The 13,015-nt window shown below is 39.4% G+C and overlaps 1 protein-coding gene across 1 annotated transcript in view; it reads left to right on the top strand.

Moving 5' to 3' along the window:
• Positions 1–11,240, top strand: part of LOC109403142 (protein O-mannosyl-transferase Tmtc3) — an 804,586-nt gene extending 793,346 nt beyond the window's left edge. The window contains exons 10-12 of the mRNA XM_029875707.2: positions 8,839–9,025; positions 9,087–9,367; positions 9,553–11,240. Coding sequence (XP_029731567.2) covers positions 8,839–9,025; positions 9,087–9,367; positions 9,553–10,413 — 1,329 coding nt within the window. The 3' untranslated portion in view covers positions 10,414–11,240. The remainder of the gene's footprint in view (positions 1–8,838; positions 9,026–9,086; positions 9,368–9,552) is intronic.
• Positions 11,241–13,015: the final 1,775 nt, after the last annotated feature.

Here is a 13,015-nt window from a genome sequence, read left to right as displayed (position 1 = left end):
CAGTCTGGGAGGATGCCCAATAGAGATGAAAGCACCGAATGAGACGCAGAAAAAAAAACCCACAGGATGCAGGACAATACTACGAAGGATTGGCCTTGGCCCTTCCGACACGGGTGCCCTCTCTCTCTCTATCACTGGCCAGAAAAAACGGGAACAATAAATAACCTCGTCTTGGCCGGTCCGTCGTCGGCTGAGGGTTGGACGGTTTCATCGTCATCATCATGGGTGACATCGTCCTTCGTCGCCGCCGCCAGGACAGCTCGGACATGGGCACCCATCTCAAACGACGCGACCGGATGCTGGCTGTCGCTGACATTCTTGGAAGTTTTTTTTTCTCGTATTCTGTTTTTCTCTTAACAACAGAATAAAAAAGCATCGAGCGAAAGTAACGCTCGAGTGCGCTTCATTTTATGCAAATTTAAGCAAATACAACAGCGATTATTGTCTTTTCCAGGGAGACCGCGCGCCACGCCACGCCACGTTCCGTGGGAGATGACGTAGTCGCGTCGTGTCGCGCGGCGGTTCTTATTGAGGCCCGCGTGCTTGGGTTTTTTCCTTTGGTCGTGTGGTAGCGTTCGGTTTGTCGACTCCGCTTATTGCACTGGGGCACAGTGGACTAGAAAGTGGAAATAAATATTTGTATAATTTACATCTGCTTGATGGGGTACAATTCTCTCAGATTCGAATAACATTGCCCCAACAAACTTTGCGTTTCAAAAATCCCCGGTCAACAAACTCGGATCTTTTTACTGATTTGGTTGCGGCCAAATTTCATGGATACTCACCATCCATTGACACTCAAGTGATTTAGATGATGCCGTTGATACGACAACGGCCTTCATCATGGAAGCTTTTGAAGAAGCAGGCCCTCTACGGTCTGTGAAGATCACAATGTAGAAAGAGTTGGAACAGACGACGTTCGGCTGGTTCGGAGGCTTTCAGATCGGCTGACAAGGCCTACAAGGAAGCTCTCTGGTCTCTGAACGATCCGACTACAAAAACCTTTGTCCAAATGTTTCCAGTTTCAGTAAAGTCAGTCGGTTGAACAAAACCCTTGCGAAATCTAAGGATTTCCGAGTGAACGAACTTCGTTTGCCAAATGACTGTTTCTCTTTCTCTGACGAAAAAGTTTTGGAATGCTTAATCAGCACACACTTCCTCAGATGTACTGTGGATATTGCATATTCGGATGAATCTGATTTCTATTCTTGTAGTTATGATTCTCTGGCTTCGACGCGGAGTATTGTAACTATTGAATCGATTGAGTGGGCACTAAATAGCTTTGTTCCTTTCCAATCTACTGGAGCAGATGGGATTTATCCTATTTTGCTTACGAAGGGATTTGTTCATTTCAAACATATTTTGTAAAACTACTTGTTTGCATTTTTGCTACAGAGTACATTCCCAAATCTTGGCGGGGTATTACTGTGAAGTTTATTCCGAAAGTGGATCGTGCGTCGTATGAAGAAGCAAAGAGTTTCAGACCTACCAGTTTGACCTCTTTTCTTCTGAAATGCTTAGAACGCATCGTCGATCATCACATCCGAGATGTTCATCTGGCCAATGTGCCTCTTCATGTTAAGCAGCATGCCTACCAATCTGGTAAGTCCACTGTGACTCTTTCACACAAGGTTGTTTAGGATATCGAGATGCCATTCGCTCAAAAGCAATCTTGTGGGGGTCTTTAATACATATCGAAGGTGACTTTGATAATGTACTTTTCGATGTTATATTGGAAGCCTCACGAAGTCATGGTATATCTCCAATGGTTTCCAATTGAATTCACCAAATGTTCAAGTACCAACACCTCTTCTCGAAATTACGTCAAGCAGCGATTAGGAAATTGAGTGTTTGTGGATGCCCCCAAGGGGAGTCTTGCCACCACTTTTGTGGTATCTTGTAGCATATACGCTATTGAGGCAATTCAATAATAGCGATTTTCCTACTTATGGTCTTGCCGACGACTATCTAACATTGTTAGCTAGTATGTGCATCAGCACCCTCTATGACCTTATACAAAGCGGTAAGTGAGGGTTGGTATCGCTATAATATGGCCTTTTGGTTAATCCGAGTAATACATCTATTGTTCTTTGATTCTGAAATCGATGTGACTGAACAGGTATTAACGTACTTGGAGTTATTGACACATTCTACTGTGACGTTACAACGTTTTGATGCATTCGTAGTCAGATTTCCCATTATAACTCATGAACGATTGTGAACCGCAAAATATTTTTTCGGATTCCATGTAAAATTTCTTATATATTTGACCTATTGCAAATTTGATTTCATTGGAGAACTTGTTTAAAATGCGTATTTGTAGCGTGACGTTACAACGCACTAGAATCCGACTCTCTCTACCGCGCCATCAACATCTTAAAAAATCTGCTCGGATTTTTATGTTATTCTAAAAAAAATCATACCATTGAAATTTATTGGTTTGTTCTTAAATTCAATGAAATTGTATGTACCTATGTATGTATGTATGTAGGTAGCCACCATCCTAGCTTGAGTCTTGCTCTGCATGCAGTTCCACTTAACAGTGAAGAAAAAATTTCATTACCGCTCTGAATTCAACATACCACTGTATGAAGGGCTAAAAGGGGGTGTGGCGGACCCGTAAGTAGAGACACTTACGCGAAATCCGCGGGTTTCTAAGAATCTCCTTCCAACAGTATGATCCAACAGGGTGAATAATGAGATTCACATCACTTGTCAAGCTTTCTACGGGATGGTTTGTCACAAGAAGGGCGCGTCAAATCCATTGCAACTGTTGGGATAGAAGAACCCATCTACAAGGATGTTATAGTATCTTCTCACCTCACTTCGGCTGGCAATCCACTCCGTCGTACAGTTACAACTTCAATGATGCCCTGATGCTCCCTCCCGACCCCATATAGTCATATAGTTATATATTTTTATAGTAGTATAATTATGTAGTATAATTCAATATGATAAAATATAATGATGCAATGTTATGCAATCAATAAATAATAATGAAATATAATGTATATCATGTATCATAGTTCTTAAATTCAATGAAATTACACACATAAATTTCGGATTTGTTTTTGTAGTTGACTTTTACATTTCGTGACGTTACAACGTCCGTTCAGTTCCAAACAGGGTTTTGCTCGCGTTGTAACGCCACGAAAATGCATATCATGTTAGAATCAGAATAATCAGCCAAAATTGCTCGAATTTGTAAATTTATTATTGCATTATCTTCAGGGCTTCAAGTGGAACTTTATTCTATTGAAAATCCGTTTTGTAATAAATGGCTCGGAGGGCCAAGTTATGGCTAACAGCAGTATGAATACTCCTTCATGAATTTTAATGACACTGGCACCCATTTTCGGCTTAATACCATCCATATTCTTCTGATTCTGTCCCAGAGACTAGACCGCGGAGGTCCATTACTTCGCACCGTTAGATATTTAGATTTTTCAGCATAAAACTTATCAAGCCATCGAAATAAACATTTCTTCAATAATCTATGCAATGCCATCAATTGAAGTAAAAACACTTTAAGATGTGTGCGAGAATTTTTTGAACCGTAACAGAAGATTTGCATACCACTTAGGGGCATCAACTTCTGTGATCTTCTTCTTCTTCTTTATGGCTCTACGTCCCCACTGGGACTTGGCCAGCCTCGCTTCAACTTAGTATTCTTAGAGCACTTCCACAGTTATTAATTGAAGGGCTTTCTTTGCCTGCCATTGTATGAATTTTTATATTGTGAGGCAAGTACCGTAACACGGGGTATCTTTGATAATGCGGGTAACTTTGATAGTGCGACAGGCATTGTACAGTTTATCTTTTAACTATGATTCATTCAAACAGTTAAGAGTGTGGAGCAGACCTGGTGTGGTGGTTAGAACACTTGATTATCAGACGAGGACCTGGGATCGAATCCCACTCCCGACATACTCACAAAATGTGGGTTCTTCCTTCGGAAGGGAAGTAAAACGTGGGTCCTGAGATGAACTAGCCTAGGGTTAAAAATCTCGTTAATACAGACAACGAGTTACAGTTAAGAAAAAGGCAAACGTAGATCAATTCTATACATATGAAAGTTCATCTTAGACGTATTTTCATTAAAACCTAGTTTATATACAACTTTAGGCAAAAAAAAAATTGTGAATATTTTTGTCATTTGTTAACCCCTTCAAACAATCTGCTATACGACCTCGTTTCAACTATTTTTTCAAAACATGGACTCTTATTCTCGATAGATCCATCATAGTAGATTCCAAATCTGGCCTTGAATCTCTTAACGAAGTGTGTTTTTACGAAATGGAAGCAATTTTAAAAATTGGGACATCGATCTTCATACATCGATAAACGCCTAAAAGTATGCAATGCCCTTGTAATTTCATGTAGTTAAATCTGTGTAGTTCGGAATTTGTTAACCCATATCCGCCCAGCGTCCTATTTATAGGACAGATGCCCCGAACGCCCAGCGTCCTATAAATAGGACAGTCCTTTTGATGTGAATATCTCCAGAATTATGGAAAATTTTAGAATACTTTTTTCAGAGAAGATGTTCTCCACACCCATACCTTGCTCATAATGGATAATGTAGTTTGTGACTGGTACACTAGGTGGCCTAAACGATACTGCAAAGAATACATATTGTCACGATCTATGAGCTTCATTTCCAATGCGAAAAAAAAATATTTCCCCGGAATCTTGACAATGGTTAATAATTTACAGTTCATTTCTTCGGCAGAGTTGTTAATCATTATATACAAAAGTCGAAATATGTATGATTGTATATTTACATGCTTGTTTGTTTATATGTGTGTATGTTTGTCTATTTGTTTACATTATGTACGTATGTATATATGTATGCCGGAATATAGGCATAACTCTGGAATGCGTCAAGAAATTTCAATCAAATTTGACATACACATTCCTCAGGATGTGAAGGTGGTAGTAAGAGTATTGGAATTCAAGATGGTGGCTTTGGTTCCAAGATGGCGGTGAAAACTCCAGAATATATGCATTTTAACGGCAATGCTTCTTTGGATACTATGCAGTATGGGTATCTATCGATCGGGCTTCATAAGTAGAACCCAAAAATGAATATCAGACGCCATTTTGAAATCCAAGATGGCAGCCATGAAATGGCAGTTTGATCGATAATACCATGCAATATGGGTATCTATCGATCGGGCTTGAAGTGTAGAAGTCAAAAATCGATATTTGACGCCATTTTGAAATCCAAGATGGCGGACCATTTCCAAGATGGTGGCCATGGAATGGTACACGGAGACAAATTTCATTCGTTTGAAACAAAAATATTCATGTTTATTCGGTAAACTGAAAAAACGTTTAAATTAAAAATTCATATTTTAAACGCCATTTTGAAATCCAAGATGGCGGCCACAGTATGGTAGATTGAGCTATGATATGCGTATCTATCGATCGGGCTTTATGAGAAACAGGGTAGAGGGTCGTGGTAGATGGCAGGGTAGCGGGTAGGGTAGGGTAGGGTAGGGTAGCATTCCTTCAGGGGTTTGTGCTGGAATTCTTTCAAAGATTCATTCCAGAATTTCTGCTGTGCTTAAAGGATTCTTCCCGATAAAAAAGTATGAAAAATATAGATTTCTTCCGAGATTATTTCAGGCAATCCTAGATCATAGGAGCATCTTCTATGATTCTTGCAGGAATACCTGCTCAGCTTCTGGCCGGCATTCCTGTCATGATCTCTCTAAGGATTCCATGATGTATTCTTTACGGGATTCCTTCAGGAATATTTTCAAGGATTTCTGCCAGAATTGCTTTAGAAAATCCTTAAAGGATTCTTTCAGAAAATTTTACCAGCATTCTTTCATGGATTCTGCCCCCCCTCCCCCCATTACCGATGCTCTATACACTAGGCGCCCCTCCGCCTTTTGCCGAAATTGGGAAAAACCCCTCCCATGGCGCCCCTTCGATGCACGGGACTGGATCGAATAGTGAGCACTCTTTATTTGATTTGATTTAAAAAATTAATTTGAGCAATGTTGAACACTGCAGCCGAAACTACAGGGGATAGACAAAATGATCGGGACAGGCAAAATTTTCCCTTCTCAAAAAAAAATTTCAAATAGCTGTAACTTTTTGAAAAGTGCATCGAATATTCTCAAATTTTCACTGTAAGTGGATCAACTAGTTGTGTATCAGTGGACAAAATTTGGAAAAGATCGAACTATTCTGCACGAAGTTATAAAGATTCTAAAAAAAGGTATAATTATCCGTTAGCCAACTTTGAGCCGTTATATCTCCGGAGTCAATGAATCGAATGCAATGAAATTTTGACCATTTATGACTCATATAATGAGCTTTGAAAAACTGTTGACATAACTTAAAATTCTTAACACGGAAGAAAATTGTAACGAGTAGATTATTTTTCTAAAAAAGCTCTAAATTTTCTTAAATTTCAACATCGTTTCAAAATTCAAGATGCTAATTATAGTTCATTTAAATTCCCTCTGATTGTCTTGAATACAGATATGTTTTGAAAGAAAGCAACAATATAGGCTGCAATTCATTGAAAAAGTAATGGGATGCATATTAAAAATAGACCAATTTACTAAAAAATCATAAAATTTATGAAACCGCTTTAACTTTTTCTCTTGTTAATAATTTCAAGTTAAGTCAAACGTTTTTCAGAGCTCATTATATAAGTCATAAATGGACAAAATTTCATTGCATTCGGTTCATTGAATCCGGAGATATAACAGCTCAAAGTTGACTATCGGATAATTCTAGCTTTTTCTAAAATGATTATAACTTCGTGCAGAATAACCCGATCTTTTCCAAATTTTGTCCACTGATACACAACTGGTTGATCTACTTACTGTGAAAATTTGAGAATATTTGATGCACTTTTCGAAAAGTTACAGCTAATTGGACATTTTTTGAAAACTTAAAATTTTGCCTGTCCCGATCATTTTGTCTATCCCCTGTATATTAAATTACAAGGACCATGCATCGCATACTTTTAGGCGTTTATCGGGTTATACATCTGCCCAAATTTATAAGTCCTTTTCCTATTCTATTTGAGTGCTAATCATCTCTCTCACTTGTTTAGAGCCGTATTGTATCTAGGGGAACCAACATATTTTGGACACAGCAACGAGCCAATATTTTTTGGACACCTACGGCAAAAACAAATGGAAGTGTCCAAAATGTATTGGCGTAACGCTGTGTCCAAAATACGTTGATTCCCCTATACGGATCAGAATACAACGATAGTGGCGAGGTTGTGCTGAAAAAGAACTCGAGAAAATTATCAGATATTGAAGATTTTTTTTTGAACTACTCCATAAACTTCCATTTTTTCGTCAAATCATGCTTATTTTATTGGAACTTGACCTTTGATAACAAATTTATTTGATGATTCAAATTATGAGACACTTTGGGCGTTAACGGGTTACTTATTACACATAATTTCACATTTCTATTCCACTCCTCTTACGACTTCACAATGTTTCTCGTATTGCGTATGCCAAAAGAAACCGCACAAAAGCAGCAGCTAGCCGAATTGTTCATAATCAACGTACAAATGCTTTTTCCCGACGGTAAATTTTAAACAAATTTACAAGGAAGATGCAAACAAATGTGTGTGTGAATTTTCTGCACACGAAACATTGCGTTTAACATCCACAGAGAAAGATTTCTTCGTTACACTGTGATGCCATTTTATGATTTGTTAGGCAAAAATATTAAAATATGTTGGTCGGTATTCTAAAGTTACATCTAAATCTATCTCAACTTAAAAGTTTTCACCTCAATAGTAAATTGAACACATGATTGTATTGGATTGCAAAGAATTTGACCGACTATAATAATTTTTGACCATCGAGGGACAATTATGCAATCTTTTTTTTTTAAGAAAAGGTGGTTGTTTTACTTGGGCGGTATTTTCAATTGGTATCACCTTGGATCTCTTATTGAAGTATTCAGTGGACTACAATGTTCTCGTATCGACGTTTCGGTCCAGGACTGGGACTTTCTTCGGGGTCTATAATTTATTTACATTGAAGACCATAGTTGGACTTAGATTTAGCACATTTTTTTTTATTGGCAAAACAATTTTACAAACATAAAAGAGGGTTACATTTTTGTGGTCTGATTTAAATTACTTACAAAGTCGTGAGTACAGTAGTTGTTTTACAATATGTTTTTACATGTTATGAAAGCTATTTACGAATAAGTCATTGAAACCAACCTGGCCATGAGGCATTGGGCGAGGTGCAAAAATTAACTTGCATCATTACTGGTCGGTGCTTCGTATGACGGGAATTAGATTTAAACATTAACAAATGTGAACAATTTTATAATATGTTGTTATACTATCAGAAAAATACGAATAACGGAAAAATTATTTCTTTTTTCTGCAAATCAAGTTGTGAGTTTTGTCACAAAACTTCCTATTCTGAACCACAGCGAACCAGATGGGAGGACGGCCAGGCTCATTTTTCACTTTCGATCATTTTCCCACGAATTGGTATTCATCACGTCGTATTTTTCTCCGGTTTTCCGCCCATTCACTTTCCGTTTCGGATGCTGCACATTTCGGCATGATGATGATGCTGATGGTATTTTGTTTCATTTTAAGTTGAAATGGCTCGCCGTAATAGCATTGAAACCAGCAGCCAGGCGGTTGATCCACGCCCGTTGCGTTTCGAGAAACGTGTTCGTGAAATTGTCCAATTCTCGGATGGAAACCTAGCGCCTGCGTATCATTTCAAATCACTGGACCACTTTTGATTCACGCAGTGCCCTCACTTTGATATGACTGGCTTTTATTTTACTTTTTTTAATCTTTTCTGTTTCTAATTACAGCTGGGAGTGGTCTTCTTGGAGCAAGGAAAAGCCTCCCAAGCGTTGGCCTACCTCGACAAAGCACTGGAGTTCGATCCGGAACATGAGCAAGCTCTGCTGAACTCGGCCATCCTGCTGCAGGAGCTGGGCCGACCCGAACTGAGGAAAATTGCTCGCGAGCGACTGCTGAAACTGCTAGCCAAAGATGGTAAATAGTTTCCCCCAAATTGGTGTTCAATGATAAGTTCATTAACCATCATCAATTTCAGAATCCAACGAGCGGGTGCACTTCAACCTGGGCATGCTGGCGATGGACGATCGCAACACGGATGAGGCGGAAAACTGGTTCCGGAGGGCGGTGCATCTGAAGCAGGATTTCCGCAGCGCGCTGTTCAATCTGGCGTTGCTGCTGGCCGACGACCATCGGCCGCTGGAGGCAGCGCCGTTTCTGAACCAGCTGGTCAAGTACCATCCGGATCACATCAAGGGGCTGATTCTGCTGGGCGATATCTACATCAACAACATCAAGGATCTGGATGCGGCGGAGAATGTGAGTATAGATTGTAGTTGTGGTATTCAACAAGACCTTTCTAAAGATGACGAACTCAATTTTCTATCGGTCCGAAAACTTTGACCTGGACATGATAGTAAATTTATTTATTGATTTTTTATAAGGTGAACGTGAATAGCTAATAATTATCTTTTTTTATTGTCTCTCATCCCGCACATTCACAGTGCTACAAACGCATCCTCCAGCTGGACCCCGTCAACATCCAGGGCCTGCACAACCTGTGCGTGGTGTACGTCGAGCGCGGCAAACTGGCCCAGGCCCAGGCGTGCCTATCGCACGCCCACCAGCTGGCCCCCGGCGAGGACTACATCCTGCGCCACCTGCAGATCGTGCAGACCCGCATCCAGCGACTGCGGGGGACACCGGAACCGAGCCGGGAGAAAGAAATTGCCTTTGCCGAGTACGACCCCCGGGAGTTCGGGGGCAACCCGGATGACGACGTTGTCGACTTGCAGCAGCTAATCAGCAGCAGCAGCGACAGCAGTGTTGTAAATAGTGATAGTGAGGGTGAGGGAGAGAGGGTGGATAGCAGTAGCAGTAGTGATAGTAGTGACACTAGCAGTAATAACCATAATAATCTGAAAACATCATTACCTCATGCGGATGGCGCAGATGACGCCACCAAAGTCAGTAGCCCCGACAGCAGCGGCAGTAGCAGCAGTGATCCTATTTTTATCGAACCTGAAGAGCCAATCTCGGCCCAGGCAGCAGCGGCCGTGGTCGAGGACCCTCTGGTGGCCAACGAAAGCCACCAACAGCAGCCTAGATTAAGTGAACCTAGCAGTAGTAGTGGTAGCAGTAGTGATAGTAGGAGCAGTAGTCCCCAATCCCATCAAAATCACCCTCAACAACAACAGCAACACCAACATCCGCAGCAGCAGCAGCAGCAACAGCGAAGGAGGAAAAACCACCACCACCACCAGCACCGTCAGCCTGAACAAGAGCACACGGCGTCGGATGGTGCCGCCAGCAGCTCCCCGTTGGTAGGGAAGGACTTGGATGATCCATCGTCCGGGATGTCATAGCATCAGATTCTTAATTACAAGTTAGACTGTTTCAAAATTAATTAGGAACTGAAAACTGTGGACTGACTGAAAAAGCGAACATCAACACGGGCATGCTAGGCGGTGCCGTGCTGTTGCTGTGCTGCTATGCTGGTGGCTGCTGATAAACTAATGATTATGATGGTGTTGTACTGTGTGTGTGGGTGGGTGGTTGGATTTCGTGTAAGAAGAGGAATGAACGAGAAGGATGTTCCATGTAGGATTCGGGGGAAAGGATTGAATTTTGTAATGGTTGACGTTGAAGAATGGGTTTTTTCCCAGCGGTGGGTTAAAGGAAAATCAGATAGCTCTCTCTCTTTATTAAGACCCATAGGAGAGTGACTAACCAAGCAGCATATTAATGATGGGGAAAGTCTTCGACACTTGTGGCGTGGTTTTTGTTATGGGATCGAAGAGGGAGACTGGCAGGCTCATTTGTATGGTGTCGTGTCGGTTCCATAATGAGGATGAAACATATTGGAAAGTTCATTCAACAATACAAAATTCATGATTAAATTTTGATGTGGATTTGGCCAATAGCTTCTTATACGATAAATCAACGAAAGTTTTGAGTAATATGCATCAGTATTAAAAAAGAAGAAGATATATCATGGCTTCAGGTATTTCAGTATACAAATTAAAGCTCAGACAAGAATTGTACAGTTCTAGATTCCCGAAATAACTCAGTACATACATCATTGCTTGTGCCAACGAACACTTGAATGTAAAGGAGACGCATGGTTGCCCAACACAGAAAATCAGATATAAACGCCAATAAGTGTGAAAGTGAAGGCAGCCATGCTAATGAAGTAGGGAATCGCGCCACTTGGGCGGTGGCTTCTATATTCGTCTGTTTTCCACTACAACTCAGTCAAATTTGAAGCAATTGACACAACTTTTGGAATTTGGTGAGATAGGTATAGTATCTATCCGTGTAAAACATTTCAAGTCAATTGGATCAAAATTGACTGAGTTATAGTGGAAAATAGACGAATATAGAAGCCACCGCCCAAGTGGCGCGATACCCTATTTCCGATGCTGATGCAAAATAATACTTATGCAACGTAACATAATTATTTTTATCATGATTTTGAAATGATACTAAGGATGTGCTTAATTTTGCATAATAATTCTATTATGGTCATCACCAACACTCCAATGTTTTATAATTTTTAGTAAGTATTTATTGCCAGGAACCATGCTGAGGGAGACGATTTCGATTGCCGGTAGTGCAGGAAACTTCCTTGACTTACTTGAACATAGAATATCTTCGTGCCTGCCATGCATACAAAATGGTTACCAGCAGAGAAGCTCTCAGTTAGTTAATGAGGAAGAGCTCGAAGATCTGAGAAGCAGGCAATAACAGGAAAAAAAATTAAAATGCTTATAATAGGAGAATCTCAATTTATTTATATTTTTCTGGAAAAAACTTTTTCAAACATTAAATCGACTAATAACCATAAAGCTTTCCAAACATTGTTCGTGGAACACGAGCCTAGTATTTCGTGAGATTGGTGCCTATTTTCTCTATTTTTTTTCAGCTGATATGAAAAATTAAAAAAAAACAAACAATATCGACCACATTTCATAAAATCGCCAAGTTCAACATCTCAATATTTTTTGTGATTCATTCATTTGTCATGTTTGAAACCCGAGGCAGAAATCACTACTCACTCTAGGAGTGAGCAAGTTAACATTCCGACACTTTATCTATTTTGGAACATTCTATGTTAAGTATACTTTTTGTTTGGTCACAAGGTCAATAGGATTAATCAAAATCGTCAAATCAATAATAGACGCATGACCACGAAGCCACACTCCAGGTAACCCTACAGAAACTCTTTCGGTATTTTTTTAGAAAGTAGTTGTACTCATTTAAGGTATGAATTCAAAAGTCTCGTTTTAGTATATCAGATTTTTTTTATTCATTTATCTTTCGAAAACATTCCAAATCTAACTATTTTTGTGACCCAACTTTTAAAACCCTTATGCAGAAATTCGAGGAAAAAATTCTGACAGTATTCAACAATTCTCAACAATTCTAAGTAAAATTTTCAGAGGGAATTATTGAAATAATAAAAAAAACCTTTTGGCGAATTTCAAAAAGTAATTTTTGAGGAAGCTTCTTGAAGATTATTTTAGAACATAACTGAAGAGACTCAAGAATTCAAGAAAAAAAAATTGTACGCCAAAATAAGGTAATAATTTCCAATTCTGCCAGATTCTAAACTTTTCAAAATTTACAAAATAAAACATCATCACGAACATGAAATTAATTGCTGTATCCCTGAATCCCCAAGAAAATGCTACAGCAGTTCGTGGTAAAAGTAAAATTTTGAAAGTTTTTTTTTTAAGATTCCTCATGAAACGTTGTTTTTTCAATCATTTCGTTTAAGGCAGGTATTTTGAAGGAGTTTCAGTATTTTTTTCTTGAGTGAAATCCTTTACAGAATTTCAGCAATCATTTTAAGAACATTTTCAACGATTTCGCTATCTGTGATTTTCGCAGCCAATGACATTTTCACGAAACTTCTACCGATACCTAAGATCGATATCGAGAAAGTTCTCATCAAACACTTAATGC

The sequence above is a fragment of the Aedes albopictus genome, chromosome 3 (genome assembly GCF_035046485.1).
Source record: "Aedes albopictus strain Foshan chromosome 3, AalbF5, whole genome shotgun sequence".
Taxonomy (NCBI): Eukaryota; Metazoa; Arthropoda; class Insecta; order Diptera; family Culicidae; genus Aedes; species Aedes albopictus.
This window is presented reverse-complemented; position numbering and strand designations above follow the sequence as displayed.